This window comes from Mandrillus leucophaeus, unplaced genomic scaffold, assembly GCF_000951045.1.
Source record: "Mandrillus leucophaeus isolate KB7577 unplaced genomic scaffold, Mleu.le_1.0 Scaffold46, whole genome shotgun sequence".
Taxonomy (NCBI): Eukaryota; Metazoa; Chordata; class Mammalia; order Primates; family Cercopithecidae; genus Mandrillus; species Mandrillus leucophaeus.
In genome coordinates this window covers 49,813-68,924 of record NW_012104920.1, presented here as the reverse complement: position 1 = coordinate 68,924, position 19,112 = coordinate 49,813, and the positions used below count along the sequence as shown (strand labels likewise).

The following is a 19,112-nucleotide window of genomic DNA, read 5'->3' as shown; positions in this document are numbered from 1 at the left end:
CCCCCTCTCCCTGCCTCCCAAATAAAAAACGATAGGTAGAATTTTGAGTTAAATGGTATCAATATTCAGCCTTTTTTTTTTTTTTTTTTTAAGGAGAAATGATGTCTTTATCCCTGTGTCTCCCAGGTATAAGTTTTGCATTTTTCTAAGTTCAAAACAAGCAAGGATCATGTTTGCCTTATTTATCCTTAAAATCACAGTGCCCAACAGAGCAAGTGCTTGATATAGACTGCCGAGTCAATGAATAAATGTAGGCCCTACACATTTTTAAGGTTTATTCCTAGGCTCTTTTTAATAATTTTTGTTCTTATCAATCTCTTTTCATCACCATTATATTTTCTACCTGGCTACTATTGGTACACAGATAAGACAATAGTTGCTATTCATTCATTCAATTACGTATTCTTTCAACAAACATTTGCAAATCAACTTCTATGTGTCAGGCATTCTTCTAAGTGCTAGGGATATAGTGTGAATATTGTCCATGTCCTTGTGGGGCGCAAGGTGAGAAGAACAGACAGAAAATAAATAAGAAAAACAGGTAAGATTATTAGATTACAAGGATATAAGGAACGCTACAAAAGACACTAAAAGGAAAAAGAGAAGGAAGGACAGCCCCCTCCTGTAGATATGAAGGTCAGGGGAAAGGTTCCTGAAAGACGAGCAAGAACTGGCAAGTGAAGAGCTGGGAATGTGTTCAGGAAGATGAGAGAGGTACATGTAAAGACCCCAAAGCAGAAAAGAGCTTGGCCTAGTCCAGGGACTGATGGCCAGGTGCCAGGATTTGATATAAATAACAACCAGGGGAGGGAGTGGCAAGAGAGACAGATGGAGCAGGAAGGGGAGGGGTGCTATGGACCCTGGAGGTCATGGTAAAGAATCTGGGTTTTATTCAAGTGTAATTTCTTAAATAGCTATGACAGTGGTCTCTCTGTTTTGTTCTCAGCATTATTAGAAATACTGAGTGTTTCCATGTTAATCGTGAGATTGGTTGTTGGTTTCAAAAAGATAATTTCTTATTATGCCACGAAATGGGCCTCTTTTTCAGACTGACGATGACTTGTCTCAAATATAGTGATGATTGTTACTTTCCAGCCTGGTTTGTCTCTGTGGTTTCCCAGCTAACCCCCTCACTGGACATGCTTCAGTGTGACCCTAAAGCATTTTTTCCTGCCTGTCATACTTAGGCAGCCATACTTCAACAATTGCTTATGAACCCTGCTACATTTTACATACTTCAGGTCTAAGGTAAGTCCGCTAGAGAAAATATGGCTTCAAAGATAAGATATATTCAAAATCTTACTGTTGAGCTCCCAAGAGGATAGACTCTGGGTCTTACACTGCCCACTATAAAATGGGGATAATAGCTCCTAATGCATAGGGTTGTTGAAGAAAAAATACAGCCCAACTAAAGTATGTAAGTGGCATTCAGTAAACATTATCCATTATTGTCCACTCAAATATTCATCCACTATACATGAGGTGATTTGAATTACTAAACTTTATGAATCAATAGTTAGGACGGTGGTTAAGAACCTGAGCTACAGAATCAAAATGACCTACCTAAATTCATATCCTTCTGCCACTCCCTAGCTATGGAGTTTTAGGCAAGTTACTCAGTTCTCTGAGGCTGAGTTTACATGCCTTTAAAATGAGACTCCACAGGACTGAGATAATGCGGGAAAGGGCCTAGCACTGTCCTGGCCAAAAGGCTCTCAATAAATGGTAGTGGTGATACCAATAGTTATGATAATGATCGATGATGACGATGATGATGGTAATGGAAATTTTTAAAATCTGATTTTAATGAAGGAGGTGGCAGGATCAAAGGAGTGTAGACCTTGGGAAAATAGAAAAAACGAAATGAAACAATGAGAAATGGCACATCTGTTCCAGATGGAAACAGAGGAGGTAACTAAGAGCAGCTTGAACAAAAGCAGAGGGAAGAGAGCCAAAAAGAAAGCTCAGCAGACTTCTAAGAAAATTAGTTAGGAGAATCCTCTGAAACATGAACAACAGGCCAAAACTTCAACGAGTGAGGACAAAGGGAATCTGACCTCATTTCCATCAACAAAATGAGATGTAACGGTGAAGCAGTCTTACCCTTTAAGTAGCTGGCTGTTTCACTGCTGGTCTAAGACAGGGACTATGGTTAAGGGGAAAGGCTGCAGACCCAGCATCATGCTCTTTTGGAGAAGAAACCCTTAAAAAAAAAAGTGGTAGAAGTACAAAGCTAACAAGAACGAAGCAAGGAGGCTTCTAGCTGGGGGTGTCCTGAATCTGTTGAAGCACATTCGGACACAAAAGATCAGGAGTTTCTAAACATGAACATATTTGCGTTTCCTCAATAGGTCTACAGCTTTGGCTTCTCAAAGGGATGTGCAATCCAAAACAAAAACATAAAAAACAACAGCCTAAAGAAACAGTGATGCAGATCATTAACACGTGACCAATTCTGAGACTTTGAATTCCTTCTGGACCATGGGGATTTCCCCAATGAGAAACCCCTTTTTCAGATCTTTATTGGTAAAAATATAGGTATTTTATTTTGTCCGGATATTTGTAACATTGAATTCAGCCTAGCTTCAAAAATCACCCTCTGCTTGAAGTTCTTGTTTTAGACAGCCTCAATCTGAAAAACACCATATACGTATTACGCCCTCTATTATCTATACCTATAAAAACATAAAACATTAGTAGATAACTTCCTACAGTTTCCAAACTCTCTTTAGAAAGCAGCTTACTGTGAAGAGCAGAGATTTTGTGATCAAGATAGGCTTGGGCTCAAGTCTCCCCTATCGCACTGGCACTAGCTCGTATCAGGTCTTGGATAATGTGACAGTAAATGGACACAACAGAGGTATTGCAAAGATTAATGGAGAGAACACTTCCAAAGATATGTTCACTTTCCTTGCATATCTGCCTAGAACATTTTAAATTTTTATTTACAAGTTGATTTGATACTTCTTTTTCTTCCATAACATAGATGTCATCGAAAGTGAGATACACAGCTACAGCCATCTAATAATTCCTAAAGTTTTAGGACTTGAGGACATCTAAAATAGGGTCATTAGAAAAGCAAATCGACTACATAGTTGATGAAATAATTACTCTTTTTCTTTTTTTTAAACAAGAGAAAACGCACACAAATTCGTTTAACATGAGCGTGGGGAGAATCACAGAGTGATTGCCCCTAAACAGTTATTCTCATACAGAAATAGGGTTTAGAGAGGCTGACAATCTGATCCAGAATCACACAGTTCATGGCAGAGCTGGGAGAAGAAAGAACACCAGAGTTCTATCTGACCACACAATGTTTTTTCAACTACATTACACTGTTGCCTTAGTTGTTTAATCAATTCTATCAATTTAGTTGCCTTAAAACTTTTAAGGTATGTTATTCCTAGCAGGAATCAACTGTTCTCAAGCCTGGCTGGCTGGCTTCCCATCATTACTTAATGTAATATTTGTATATAATAGACAAGATTCCTTTACAAAAACATCGATTGTCACATCTTAACAGGCCATTGTGAGGCAACCATTATTTTATAATTTTTACATTATACCCAAATATACTTAAAAGGAGAAAACCAACTTGCCTAAAGCAGTTAGAGTCATAAAATAGAAACAGAGTATTCTTTAAAAGGGGGGTGTAAGAGAACAGAGTAATTTCCTCATCAAGGGTGACTGCTTTGTGAATTTTAATTCTGATGAGAAGGAAAATCGACATGAGGATTACACTGAAGCAGGATTTCACCTCCAGTTCTATGGGGGTGCAAGTGTGAAAGACTACTCTTTCCTGCGAGAGGATGCATGCAGCCCGAGTGTCTTCACCACACACAAGAATACTAGGATACTCAGATAAATAAGCATTAAACAGGTGGCTTGCAAGTGGGAGCTCACAAGGCCTGGCCTGAGTCTGCAGAAACAAAAGGTTACCTGGGGAACTATGGGCAGATAAGGCCGGAGTGTAAATTAAGAAGTTTATCCTTTTGGGGGAAAAGTAAATTACAGAATAAATGACTAAAAAAGTGAAATGTTGACCTAAAGGAAGATGCTGAGGCAAAATTAATATAGAAAGCGTATTTGGGCCAAGGTTGAAGCCAGCTGCCCAGGACACACTTCAACTTGCCTTGGGCCTTTGTTACAAGCAGTTTTTAAAGGAAAGAGGGAACAAGGAGTGGGCTGATACAAAGCTGTGTGACAGGAATTCTCACTGGTTTATAGAGATAACATTGATTAGTGATTGGATACACATTGCTGAACCATAGGGGATGAGTTACAGTATCTAGTGTACGGCATTTTTTGGCTATCTGGCATCAGTTAGTCTAGAGCACATGTAACAGGTGGCTTTAAGAGGTAACTACCTAGTTCAAGGAGGGAGTGAAACTTGTTTCATTCCAATGCCTCTCTGGGCCTGATAAAGAGGCTTGCATTCCTCACATAAAAAGGTTTTCTTTCTCAAAAGCTTAAGGAGATGCTATCAAACTACTTAATACTGATTAAGAAATAATAATAAAACCATGTTGTATCTAGTTGTATTTATTTATTTTATTATTTATTTTGAGACAGAGTTTCGCTCTTATTGCCCAGGCTGGAGTGCAATGGCGCAATCTCAGCTCACCACAACCTCTGCCTCCTGGGTTCAAGTGATTCTCCTGCCTCAGCCTCCTGAGTAGCTGAGATTACAGGCATGTGCCACCATGCCCGGCCAATTTTGTATTTTCAGTAGAGATGGGGTTTCTCTATGTTGGTCAGGCTGGTCACGAACTTCCAGTCTCAGGTGATCTGCCCACCTTGGCCTCCCAAAGTGCTGGGATTACAGGCGTGAGCCACTGCGCCTGGACTGTATTTTCTTTTGGTTGTACTACATATATATATACACACACACACACACATATATATATGTATATAGCTACCTATGTAAAGTTTGTGAAGTTGACTAAATAGTTTTTTAATAAAAGAAAAGGCATACAAATTTATTTAACATGAGTATGGGGAAAATCACAGAGTGATTGCCCCTAATTAGTTACCTCATGCAGAAAACTTAAATAGCTTGGCGGTGGACTAAGTTTACGAAGATACCAGTCACATGCACTTGGGGTACCGTATTTGGTGGATCCTCAAAGGCACCATGGAACATATAATATTTTCTTAAATCTAAGATACACTGTTTCACTTTTTCATATTTTTCAGGTCATGATGTAACTTTATAATAGATATGAACATGAAAAGCTGTTACTAAATATCAGGGGTATCTAAAAAATTTTAAACTATAATGAGGCTGAGAGAGGTGGAGGTAGGTATGTACGGGGGACAGGAGAAGGAACTTCCTGGGGTGATGGTATTATTGTTTACATCTGGTGAAGCGTTCAGGTTATGCAAGGACTCAGGACATGAATACTTAAGCTTTGTGCATTTAATTCTAAGTAAATTTTGCTTCAAAAGAAAAAGATGAAAATACTGGGCTTCAGTTAACACTATATGCTTGAGTACTTAGGGGAAAGTGTACTGCTGTCTATCTACAACTGAACTTGAAATGTATCAAATGAAGGGATTAATAGCCCACTAAAGTGGTATGAAAATCACTTTAAACTGAAAACATCTCAGCAGCCACATAAGGAAACATCATCTAAACTTTAGCAGAACCCCCAGTATATGCAGCTGCCATTGACCCCTCCCAGGGAGGTTCCCAGATTGAGAAAAGCGTGCCCTTTAGCACTGCAAAATGTGAACCCAACTGTTCATTAGCATCAATTAGACAGAGAACCCTCCACACTTTCCCACTGAAGCCTTAAACTTCACGGGACCCTTTTGTCAAGGAGAGGATATACACCTTTTATTTCTATAATTCCACAAGAGACTCATCACTGAGTACACTTGTGTAAATACGTCTTCTCTTTTCTCTGTTAATCTGTCCATTGTCAGTTAACTTGCAGGTCCCCAAATTCTGAACCCAAGCTGCAAGAGGAAAAGTTTTCCTCTCAACATAAACAGTATAAGAAGGACTGGTGGATGACAGGATAAAGCAAGTACAGTGAAATATTAACAGTAGAATCTAGGTGGTAGACACATGGGTGTTCACTGCAAAATTCTTTCAACTGTGCTTTATGTCTGAAAATATTCACAATAAAATGGAAAAAGCAATTTAAAAAAGAACGGAAGAAAACAAACATGGTACTTGATGACTGCCACTTTGTACCCAAGAAGAGATAAACCCAGGTGCTAGAAGACTTACCTCATAAATCCAAGTCTATTAATTGGTGACAAGGTACTAACTAAAACGGTGTTGATCATCTAATTATAAGTGCTAGCGTCTGTAATGGTCACTTTGGGTAACAAAATCAGTACTCACAAACTTTCGTTCTGTCAAACAGCAAGTCATTCCCTCCCTAAGTGCTTCCTGCTTTCAGACGGTCCCAAAAGTCTTCATCAAACCACTCCATCTAAGAGAAGGTACAAGTCTCCACCTGGATTTGGTTGTATTCCAACATATCCGTGGTGGATCGACTAAAGTAATGGCCCCAATTGTTTCATGCCTCACTTTATGATGTTTCCCACCTGACTCATGCCATGCCTTGGCCATGTCTTGCTTGGGAATGGGACAGCAGAATGTGACACAAGCAGAAACTTGAACACTGCTTACACACTGGAGCTTGCCCTCTTGCTGCTGTTGAACATTGCTACCACGTTAAAAGCCAGGGCAAGACTGCTGAAGAAAGAGACGCCAGGTGGAGAAGAAACCAAGGTACCCCCACCAACAGTCAGCCAGTCATACCACAGTTGTCTGCAGACACAGGAGTGAGCCTTCAGTGAGAAAGCTGAGTCTGGCCCAGATCGGCAGAACCGCCCAGCTGAGCCCAATCCAACTGCTGGGAAACCTGTAGAACTATGCTGATTTGAGCCACTAAGTTTCAGGGTGATTTGTTGTTCAGAAAAAGCTAATTTATATAACTCCTCAAGGCTAAACAATGCTAGCAGAAAATTCATATAACAAAGCCAACTAACTCTCATCTCCTCAAACCTCCTATCCTGCCACTCCTCCCCTTTCTCATTAAATACCAAGTCTTCTACTTCACAGAAAAACCATTAGATTAGAATTTTCTCAATTCACAGCTCCCCATCCCTACTTACCCATATTGGTACTCATCTGCTTCCTTGGCCCCGTCACTGGAGAAGGGCCGCGCCCCCCATTAGGACCTCACTGTGTCCAGATACCCAACCCCTGTGCTCTGCACCTCATCACCCTCCTTGCTCTCTCAACTCTCTTTCCTGGCCCCATCCCAGCCACTCCCAAAAAGTTGTCTTCCTCTCATCAGCATGGAATCTTGGTCACACTTAAAACACCACCAATAACAACTAAAATCCTATTGATCTCTTACCACCACTCAACTACTCTTCACTTTCTCAAACTATCTGAAAGTAGGTTTATACTTGAGTTTCTTTAAAATTGTATTTTATTTTTAACATTTTCACCTCCCCTTCATGCCTCAACTGCCACCTGGCTTCCACCTTCTCGCTATCCCCAGTCCACTCCAGCACCCTCCATTCTCCACTGCTGGGTCCAATGCACACGCTGCTGCTCATCTCACCCACTCACCTTCTCTCTTAACTCCTTTTCCCGATGCATGTAAATCACCAAGTCCTGCTAAGTCTGCCTCCTAAACTGAACACTGCTTAAATTCAACCACTTCTCTCTAGGTTCACAACCACTTCTATACCTGAAGTCCTCACCATTTCTTGCTTAGATGACTGAATAGCCTCCTAACTGGTCCTCTTGTTTCAACTCTTCCTCCACTCCGTTTTTCACACTGCCGCCAAAGTAATCTTTCTAAAGTGCAAATCTAATTGTGTCCCGTGGTGGATATTGTTTTATTCTCCTGTGAATGTTTAACACTGAGCACACAGTACCGTAGGCACATGATATTCAGTAAATGCTTATTGAGTAAAAAGAATAAATTACCGAAACGTCCAGTAGGCCTATACTTGGACATATGAACTAAAGATGTCAGTTTCACAGATAAACATTACAAAATGTGTGAAAAGCCCAGACTGACAACTAAACATTAACACTCAATTTAAGCAACTTACATAATTTTAGTCTTAAAATAACTGCAAGGTTTACATCAAACTCTTAAAAATTACTGCTCTACTTCTCCCCTCCCCCCAGACAAAAATAATTGCTCCACTTTCCAAGAAAATCAAAAACAAATCTGAACATTCAACATTTACTTACGTGCAAAGAATTGACTGGTCCTCACGATCTATAAAACAGAACAAAACAAACAAAAAAAAAAGAAAGTGACCATTTGCCTGGTTTTAAAATATTTGATATAATAAAGTTGCAGTAATAGCCTATAAAATATTAGTAACTACTCCTCTCAAGCCAAGTTAACGCCTCCAACCCCATTATACAGTCCTAAATCTAATCAAGCCCCCTCATTATCTCCTATTCTTATGCCAGAGTCTCTGGGGGTAAATAACAGTAACTCAGGCTTACTCCACACATCGTTTGCCTGGATGACTTTATATGCCTAATTAACCTTGATTCTCAAACCCTGCCGCATATCAAATTCAACTGGGAAGTTTTATAAAAATGTATTTCCTGGCACTCCACCTCACTAAATCATTCAACTCTGGGAGATGGGGATTAAAAACCCTTCCTTAAATAGGCTCCCCGGGTGATTCTGACACCTGGCCAGATTTGGAAACCATGGCCTTTCAGAATGGCTTCAAGTACACCCACAACCAGAGAGGAATCATTGCTAATTTCATCTTAAAGGAGGAAAAAAAGTATTAAACACTGAGAGGAAAGAAAGTTGAAGGAGGATAAACATCTATAAACATTGTCTCAAGTCAACATGTTTTATACACCAAACGTAACAAAAGAATCGCACATGATTTTCAAGTGATTAATAATTTAAGGATCCGACTAAAATTTTCAAATAAAAAGGTGAAAAATCAAACCCATATCTAGCTCACGGACAAAATTCCCAGTAGAGGATGCAGAATTTCTAATCACTTATGAATATTATTATCCCTATTTCACAGATGAGAAAAAGTTCCTCAGGGAGGCTAGGTAATCCTCCCAAGTGACACAGCTAAAAAGGGGCAAGGTTGCTGGGATGAGGACCCAGGCCTGTCTGCCTCTAGCACCTGTGTGTGTTCTCAACAATACGAAACAAGTTTGTCATTGCCTAGAAAGGAATTGAGCTCACAGGGCCTGGCCCAAGTAGCTTTTTCGCTGCTTGCCATGCTGTGCTTGCTTTTCCTCTGGTGGATGTCTCAGGTGCCCAAGGAGGATTTCACAGCAGTTAGGCATAAATAACTTCCATGAAAGAGAAATAAGTGCTGTGTTCACTATGTCATATTCTTTTTATATAATATTATTAAACAAATCCATTCATATATTCTATGTATAAACTGAGATTTACAAAGAACATAGTACTGTCCTGCCCCTCAAGTCTAATTTCTTTTTTCTTTTTCTTTTTTCAGACAGAGTCTTGCTCTGTTGCCCAGGCTGCAGTGCAGTGGTGTAATTTCAGCTCACTGCAACCTCTGTCTCCTGGGCTCAAGTAATCCTCCCACCTCAGTCTCCTGAGTAGCTGGGACCACAGGCAGGTGCCACCATGCCCGGCTAATTTTTGTATCTTTGTAGAGACAGGGTTTTGCCATGTTGCCCAGGCTGGTCTTGAACTCCTAGGCTTAAGGGATCCACCTGCCTCGGCCTCCCACAGTGTTGGGATTACAGGTGTGAGTCATGGCACCCGGCCCTAATTTCATTCTGATAGCTCATAACCCGGTGTTATTCTTCCTTCTGGCTGCCACAGCCAACATTCATAGTACATAGTCGATGTCTGCCTCCTTTATTCATTTACCTACACAGAGGTCACACTATATCCTTTCTTCCAACATACTCTTCCTAGGCCCACAACCACTGGGATATCTCCTGCATGTCCCTTTGGCCTCAATCCGGCTTCACCTCCTCTAGGAATACCTTCCCAGACGCTCTCCCTCAGGTCTCTCAATGTTGCCTTCTTTTAAGTGTATTTTAGAATCAGACAAACAATACTGCAGTTGACTGCCCACTAGAATGCATTGCTTGAGATCCGAGACTGTGTTACTTCTTTATTCTCAGCATTAACAGCCTTGGTGAGCCATAGCTAGCTTTTGCTGAGAGAAACCCAGGGCTAGGTGCCGTGTGGGCACTGGCAAGATAATGGGGCCTGGAGTCTTTTCTAGTTCTAGCTCTGCCACAAACTATGTATCTATAAATGAGGCATTTATTCCTTGCTGGCTGGTTCTTCACCTATAAACCATGATTTTACCAAGTCTTTGCTTATTCACTCTCAATATGAATCTTCAGACCCCTGAGTTTTCCTGGTCTTAGCAATTTCTACAGAACTCCACTATACTAAGTCGTTTATGGCTTTTCAAAAGTAGTATACACATTAAAGAAATCAAAGCACACAAATTAACCCAAATCGAATTGCCTCCTAATTCATTCAAGATGGCGTTCTTCCTGCGTCTGTACATGCTATTATCATTGTCTAAAATTTGAGATCTACACTACGGCCTGCTGCACACTTCATTCTGCCACGCTTCTTGCTATCCCACCGCCCACCAAACAACAACCAAAAAAACCCAATTCTCTTCTAGCCAGACCCATCTATTTCTATCATCTGTCTATCTGATCTTGTATTAACTTTGGGCCTCAGTACCCAACCTCCCAGATTCTCTCCAACTCTGTGATGGGAGATGGGCTTGCCAACCTCTCAGATTCTCTCCAACTCTGTGATCAACTCTCCACCTCTGCTTCACTGAATCCTCTCTACCCTTCAAGGATCAACTGCAGCACTATGACAGTTTCCAATGATCTTCATACTCTAAAACCCTGTACATGTAACCAAACAGAGCCTTACGGTGATATTCGAGGGGAAAAAACTCACTTTCGAAAATGCAACTAGCCTTCTAAACACTAGGGACTCATTTGATAGCTCAGTATTTTCCAAAGCACCTTCCAAAAATCACGTAAGGAGGTATGCAATAAATCCATGTTGAATTAAATCATTTTCTCAACATGAGAAAGTTTTCAAATCAGTGATCTGGGCTCCTACCTAAATAAAAACTAGAAAAGAGCAAATTAAATCCAAAGTAAGGAGAAGAAAGGAAATGATAAAGAAATCAATGAAATGGAAAACAGAAAAAAGAAAAAAAAAATCAATGAAACCAAATGTTCCTTCTTTGAGAAGATCAGTGGTATTGACAAACCTCTAGCCAAGGTAATCAGGAAAAAGGAGAAAAGGACACAAATTGCCAATATCTGGAATTTTTAAGAAGTAATATCATTAAGAACCCACAGATATTAAACAGATAATAAGAAAATACTAGGAATGACTTTATGACAAACTATTTGACAACTAAGATGAAAGGGATAAATTATTTAAAAGACACAACCACTAAAACTCACTCAAGAAATGGTAACCTGCATAGCCTTCTATGTATTAAAGAAAATGAAATTGTAATTAAAAATCTTCTCACAAAGAAACCATAGCTTTATTAGAAAATTCTACAAAACAGGTAGGGAATAAGTAACACCAATTGTATACAAACTCTTCAAAAAACTGAAGAGGAAGAAGCATTTCTCAATCCATTCTAAGAGACAAACCTTACCCTGATAATGAAATCAGAAAAAGACATTGCAATAAAACAAAACCACATATAAATATTACTCATAAACAAATGCTCAAAAATCCTTAACAAAATATTAGTAAATCAAATCCAGCAATATATATTAAAAAAAGATGATGCACAGAATGAAAAAATGGTGTTTGCCCTGGGAGTGCAAGGCTAGGTCAACATCCCAAAGGTGATAATCTAATTCATCACATCAACAGACTTAAAGAAGAAACACCCTCCGACCATCTGAATGGACGTAAAAAAGCATTTGACAAAACTTAATATCCACTAATGGTTTTTAAAAACTCAGCAAAGTAGAAATACAAGGGAACTTCAACCTGATAAAGGGCAGTTACGAAAAACTCTACAGTTAATATCATGTTTAATCGTGAAAAACTGAAAGCTATCCCTCTAAGATCAGGAACAAGGGAAGGATGTGTGTTCTCACCACTCCTATTCAACACTACAAAGTAAGAAAACAAAACCAAAAGCATAGATTGAAAAGGAGGAAACAGCAATGTTTCTATTTGCAGAGGACATGACTATCTAGACAGAAAATTCCAAACAATCTACAATACACAAAAACAAACAACAAACCCCTTTCAGAATAAGTGGGTTTAGCAAGGTTGCAAAAAAAGTCAATGTATATTTTAAATATCCTATTTCTATATATTAATAATGAACAATTTGAAATTGAAAATTTAAAAGTTCCATTAAAACTAAAAAACATTAAATGTTTAGTTTTACCAAGGTTTATGACACATTTGGTTATAAATCTAACAAAGTATATGCGACATCTCTGTATGCTGAAAACTACAAAACACTAATGAAAGAAGTCAAAGACCTACAGAGAGACAAACTGTTCATGGATTGGAAGACTCAATACTGCTGTTAATTCGGCCTCAACTGATCGATAGATTCAGTGAAATCCAATCAAAATGTCAGCAGGATTTGTTGGGCAAAAAGCAACAAACTGACTTCTAAAATGTATATCTATGGAAAGACAAAGGAACTAGAATAAAGAATTTTAAAAAGAACAGTGGTGGAAGACTCACACTACCTGATTTCAAGGTTTACTATAAAGCTACTGTAACCAAGCCAGTGTGACAAAAGGAAAGACATATAGATCAAAGGAACAGAGAGTCCTGGAATAGACCTTTGTTGATTTTCCACAAAGGTACAAAGGCAATTCAATTGAGAAACAGTTGTTTCAACAAACAGTGCTAGAACAATTGAATACCCATACGCAAAAAGATGAATCTCAACCCATAGTTCGCACCATATACAACAGTTAACCCAAAATAGGTCACAGACTGGGAGGACAAAAATTGCAAATCACTTATCCAATAAAAGACTTATATCTAGAAAGGACAAAGAACTTTCAAAATTGAAAAATTAGAAAACTATCAAACTTTTAAAAATGATAATAACATTTGGACATTTCACCAAAGATATACAGATCTTAAGCACATCAAAAGATGCACTAGGAAAATGCAACTTAAAACTACAGTGAGATACTACTGCTCGTCTATTAGAAAGACTACAATTTAATAAAGATGGACAATACCAAGGGCTAATAAGGATGGTGAATATCTAGAATTTATCTGTTGCTGGTAGAAATGCAGAATGGCACAGCCACTTTGGAGAATAGTTTGGTAATTTTTTATAAAGTTAAACACACATCTACCATATGACCCAGTGATCCTACTCCTAGGTATTGACTCAAATGAAATGAAAACTTAGGCTCACACAAAAGCCTGTATACGAAGGTTGGCCCATGTCATCTGTGGGGGATTGGTTCCACGACAATCCCAACCCACAGCAAATTAAAAAAATTCATGCATACTCAAGTCCCTTATATAAAATGGCAGAGTATCTGCATATACCCTACACACATCCTCCCATATGTTAATACTTTAAGACCTGTCTACATTACTTAGAATAGTACCATGAAAATGCTACGTAAATAGTTGTTATATTGTTTAGGGAATAATGAAAAGAACAAAAGTCTGCCTGTACATCTTCAGTATAGGCGCAACCATCCATTATTTTCCCTAATCCACAGTTGCTTGAATCTGCAGATGTGGGACCCTCAAATACAGAGGGCCAACTGTACAGTGTCTTAATTGCCAAAACCGAAAACAATCTAAATGTTCTTTACACGGTGAATGAATAAACAAACCATGGAATAGGCATACAATGGACTATTACTCAGCACTAAAAAAGAGTGAACTACTGGTGAATGAATCTGAAATGCATTATGCTAATAAAAGAAGCCACACTCAAAAGGTTAAAGTGTGGATGACTATATGACATCCTCGAAATGGCAGCACTAGCGTTTATTCCTAGCGTTTATTTATTTTTGGCTATAGTAAAGGATAACGGGTGATTCATCAGAAAGCTAATGATTTTTGGGCATTTTTAAACTAATCGCCCTATGAAATCACCATTTCACGCTCCCTAATCCCTTCAGTCTGTGTGCCCTCACCCTCTTTTCGTTTTCCTCATACTACTCAATATTGTCTTTATTTGTACGCTGTCTCCCCAGTAAGAACAGTTCTTTTTTTTTTTTTTTTTGAGACGGAGTTTCACTCTTGTTACTCAGGCTGGAGTGCAACGGCGCAATCTCGGCTCACCGCAACCTCCGCCTCCCAGGTTCAAGCGATTCTCCCGCCTCAGCCTCCCAAGTAGCTGGGATTACAGGTATGCGCCACCACACCCGGCTAATTTTGTATTTTTATTAGAGACAGGGGTTTCCCCACGTTGGTCAGGCTGGTCTCGAACTCCTGACCTCAGGTGATCCTCCCGCCTTGGCCTCCCAAAGTGCTGAGACTGCAGGCGTGAGCCACCGTGCCCAGCCTAAGAACAGTTCTTTAATGGTGTCAACGCAAGGGTTTTACCATATCTTACAGCTTCACAGGGTGAGTGAGGAGGGGCTGTTCCTACTGTCTATATTTCTACATCAGAAGATTCAATACATAGATCCAAGACAACTATAAACCATTATTAAATGTTCCTTTTCCTGACATAAAATAATGCCTTTTGTCCCTGTTTTGGCTTTGAGGTCTACTTTAGGCTGAAGTGACTTTAGACTATGCTTTCTTTTTGTATGCATTTGGCTGAGGTATCTGCCCAGTCTTGTACTTTTATTATTTGGCTACTTTGAGATGTCTTTCTTGTAAATGGCATATGATTGTATTAGGCTCTCTTTTATTTACAGGGGTGTTACAAGTACTTATGTTTGTTGTTATAAGCGTTATATTTGGTGTTACATATTTTCTGACTTTTTTTTTTTTTTTTTAATTGAGATGGAGTCTCGCTCTGTTACCCAAGCTGGAATACAGTGGCGCGATCTTGGTTTACTGAAACCTCTGCTTCTCGGGTTCAAGTGATTCGCGTGCCTCAGTGTCCCGAGCAGCTGGGATTACAGGCATGTGTCACCACGCTCAGCTAATTCTTTTATATTTTGAGTAGAGATGGGGTATCGCCATGTTGGCCAGGCTGGTCTCGACTCCTGACCTCGTGATCCACCTGCCTCAGCCTCCCAAAGTGCTGGGATTACAGGTGTGAGCCACTGCGCCTGGCCCATTTTCTGACTTTTTAAAGCCTTCCTTGATGTTTCTTTTCAAGAATGGCTTGTTTTCCTTGCTTTTATTTCTCCTAATGTAGGAAACTTGTATCCAGTTTCAAAGTCCTTCAACTTGCATTCTCAAGGTTCACATTTTGATGCATATCAATCTTATTCTTAAAATGTTTATTCTTAAAAGGGAAGGGAAGATCACTCAGTAGGTTCAACACCTTTTCAAGGTGGCTGCTTGGCATTTCGCTATATGGATGAGCCATCCTCTAATTATTTATTGATGTAATAATTGGTTGTTTCCAGTGTTTCTCAGGAAGCTACCAGAGGTTACCCTCTATCCAAAAATGTTAACAGCATATGAGATCCATAAATTAATATAACCAAGGAAAGAAGCAAAAGAAATTTCTAGAGGAAGGGCAAAGGCAAGTCTAAAGAAACAAGTACGAACTGGAGGAGGATAACAGGCTTTGGGAGGTGCGTCAAGGGGGAAAGACCCTGAGAAATTACTTGATGCATTTGTGTTTACTGAAAGAGGATTTGTAGTTCAAATTAACGTAGGTGATTGTAAAACTACCCTAGTCCCCAAAATGGGAAAATTACTAACCACAAGGAAAACAAATTATATAAGAAAGGAAATGTAATCATAGGATAATAATTTAAATGTTGAATGTTAAAATGCAAAATGTTGATTGAACTTCTATCAGGAAGACATGGTGAGGGTTTAGATGAGTATAAAAACTTTTCTTCCAGGCCAGGCGTGGTGGCTCCAGCCTGTAATCCCAGCACTTTGGGAGGCCGAGGCGGGAGGATCACGAGGTCAGGAGATCAAGACCATCCTGGCTAACATGGTGAAACCCCGCCTCTACTAAAAATACATAAAAAATTAGCCGGGCGAGGTGGCGGGCGCCTGTCGCCCAGCTACTCGGGAGGCTGAGGCAGGAGAATGGCGTAAAGGAGGTGGGGCTTGCAATGAGCCAAGATCGTGCCACTGCACTCCAGCCTCGGCAACAGGGTAAGACTCCGTCTCAAAAAAAACACAAAAAACAAAAAACTCTTCTTCCATAATAGGAAGTCCAAAGATAAAAGAAAGAAAAGAAAGAAGAAAGGAAAGAAAGAAGGGAAGAAAGAAAGAAAAAGAATATCATAGGCTTCTTACTTATTAATAATTATTTATGTACTTATATACTTATTTACATATGTATGTATATAAGAAGAAATTCCTAAAGAGGGAATCCAGAATAGTTAGGGTATCTCCAGTTTTATGTCTTACTCTACTGTGTATTTGTGTTTTTTAAAAGTATCTTTACATATTGCCTTAATAAAAAGTAAAACATAATTTAAGTATTCAAATTTCTTTGACAAATTCTGATTTTGATGCTATATAGGTTACTCTGCATTTTTATTTTATTTTATTTTATTTTTGGGATGGAGTCTCTCACTGTCTCCTGGGTTAGAGTGCAATGGTGCAATCTCAGCTCACTGCAACCTCGCCTCCCAGGTTCAAGGGATTCTCCTTGCCTCAGCCTCCCAAGTAGCTGGGATCACAGGTGCCGGCCACCAGGCCTGGCTTATTTTTTTTTGTATTTTTAGTAGAGACGGGATTTCACTATGTGGGCCAGGCTGGTCTCGAACTCCTGACCTCATGTTCCACCTGCCTCGGCCTCCCAAAGTGCTGAGATTACAGGCGTGACCCACCACGCCTGGCCTACTCTGCATTGTTTAGTGGTCTAAACCCATTTAGATTATATAGGAAGTACCTAGTCCTTAAGATTTTTTTTTTTTTTTTGAGACAGAGTCTTGCTCTGTCGCCCAGGCTGGAGTGCAGTAGCGCGATCTCGGTTCACTGCAAGCTCCGCCTCCCAGGTTCACGCTATTCTCCTGCCTTAGCCTCTGGAGTAGCTGGGACTATAGGCGTGTGCCACCCTAGTCCTTAACATTTAACAGATGTGACCACTAAAATCGTTTGGGCCTTGTCTTGAAGACATAAAGATAGATCTTCAACAATGTCTTCTATTTCTCCCATGGACAATGTTCTGGTTAAGTTTTCCACCTTATTTTGAGTCAATTTTGTCTTTGCTTATGGTGTTCTATATACTCTCTGTCATTTCTGGTAGTTCTGTCTTCTTGGTCACACTTGCCAAACATTTGTCTAGTCTCTCTTTTCGTGGGACCAGCTCTTAGTTGTACTTGACAGTTCTAGGAGAAAATGTTCTTTATTCCAATCCACTTATCTCTTCCTACATTTTCCCTCTTGTTTTGGTTCATTTCATTGCTGTATTTTTAAGTACCTTTTTTTTTATTATGAAATGACACAGAAAAAAAGCAATGTACAGCTCAATAAATTAGCAAAAAATTGTCCATTATCTATTTTGCTGAATAAATACTTTGTCTATAAATCTTTCTTTGCTAATGAAAACGTTTAGAGCCATGAACTGTTTCTTAAAAGTGGCTTTTGCCATAACTCACAAAATTTTTATATGTAACATTCTGTAATTTTTTTTTTTTTTTTTTGATACGGGGTCTGGCTCTGTTGCCCAGGCTGGAGTGCAGTGGCATGATCTCAGCTCACTGCAAGCTCCACCTCCCAGGCCCAAGCAATCTTCCCACCTCAGCCTCCTGAGTAGCTAGGACTATAGGAACATGCCACCACACCTGGCTAATTTTTTTATTTTTTATAGAGCTGGGGTTTCACCATGTTGCCCAGGCTGGTCCCAAACTCCTGAGCTCAAGCAATCTGCCCGCCTTAGCCTCCCAAAGTTCTGAGATTACAGGCGTGAGCCATGGTGCCCAGCCTGTTGTAGTGATTTCTAAAGAATCTGTAATGTAAGTTTTGATTTCCTCTTTCACTGAAAGCCATATAGATGAGTGATTAATAACAAAAACATTCATACTCATTAAACACACTCCCACAAACACTAACCCATTTGGAAATCTTTTTATTGCTAATATCTTGTCTTACTGCACTGGACTGTAGCCTGTGATTTCTTCTTTCAGGAACTGAGAGTTTTATTGGTGGCCTGCTATATGAAATTGACATCACGTTTGTAAATGTGCTTTCTGCTTGCATACATACATTTTTCAGTATAAGCTTCCTAAGTTGTATTAAATCACATTCTTTAATATTCTCTTTTTCCCTACTTAAAATGTCAAATTCTGAGAGAAGCATGTTAAAACTCCCTCTATAACTGTGGTTCACATTCTCTTCACATTTCCAGTAGCAACTGTTTTAAGTATTTGATGCAATGTCAGTGATGTATATGTAAGTATTATCTCTCTCTCCTAGATGATTATATCACACTATTTCTATCTTAAACCTCCAATCTCTCCTCCCTCCTCCTCACTCTCAGCTGAAAACCTGCTTCATTTTCACAAGCTCCTGCCAGCAACCATATCTGCCTACCCACCTGCAACACTGGTTTGAAAAATCTGGCTGTAAAAGGAAGGTGAAAAGAACTAACTTTCTTATTTAAAGTAACGGGTAGAACTTTAGTTAATAGGGAAAATGTAATGCTAACGTTAGGAGCCTATAAAAAGAGAAGCAGAGGATACAGTCACAACCCAGAATAATCAACACCACGAGATTCCTCAGAAGGTTAAGAGGATGTGTTCAGCATCAGAGGTGAAGGACTTGGTAAGACCAGCCTTTGACAGGAGTAGACACAAGAGAGAACGATCTGTTCAGCAAGCCGGGGCAGTGCCTCTCCAAGTGCCTCTGTGGAATGGGAAACAAGCCATCAGCCAGGGAGCAGAGGAGCAAGGAGGGACCCAGAGATCTGGAGCCTGCAGAGGTTTGAAATAGTCATTATGGAGAGTGGGAGGAACAAGGTAGGATTAGCAAGAGTTGACAGTAGAA

General features: G+C 39.6%; 1 protein-coding gene across 4 annotated transcripts in view; it reads right to left on the bottom strand.

The window, feature by feature from the left end:
* The window catches only part of MYH10 (myosin, heavy chain 10, non-muscle), a 152,444-nt gene that overhangs the window by 103,543 nt on the left and 29,789 nt on the right, over positions 1-19,112 (bottom strand). For all 4 annotated transcript variants that reach the window (XM_011994479.1, XM_011994480.1, XM_011994481.1 and 1 more), the window contains exon 4: positions 8,237-8,264. In XM_011994479.1, the coding sequence (XP_011849869.1) occupies positions 8,237-8,264 (28 nt within the window). The remainder of the gene's footprint in view (positions 1-8,236; positions 8,265-19,112) is intronic.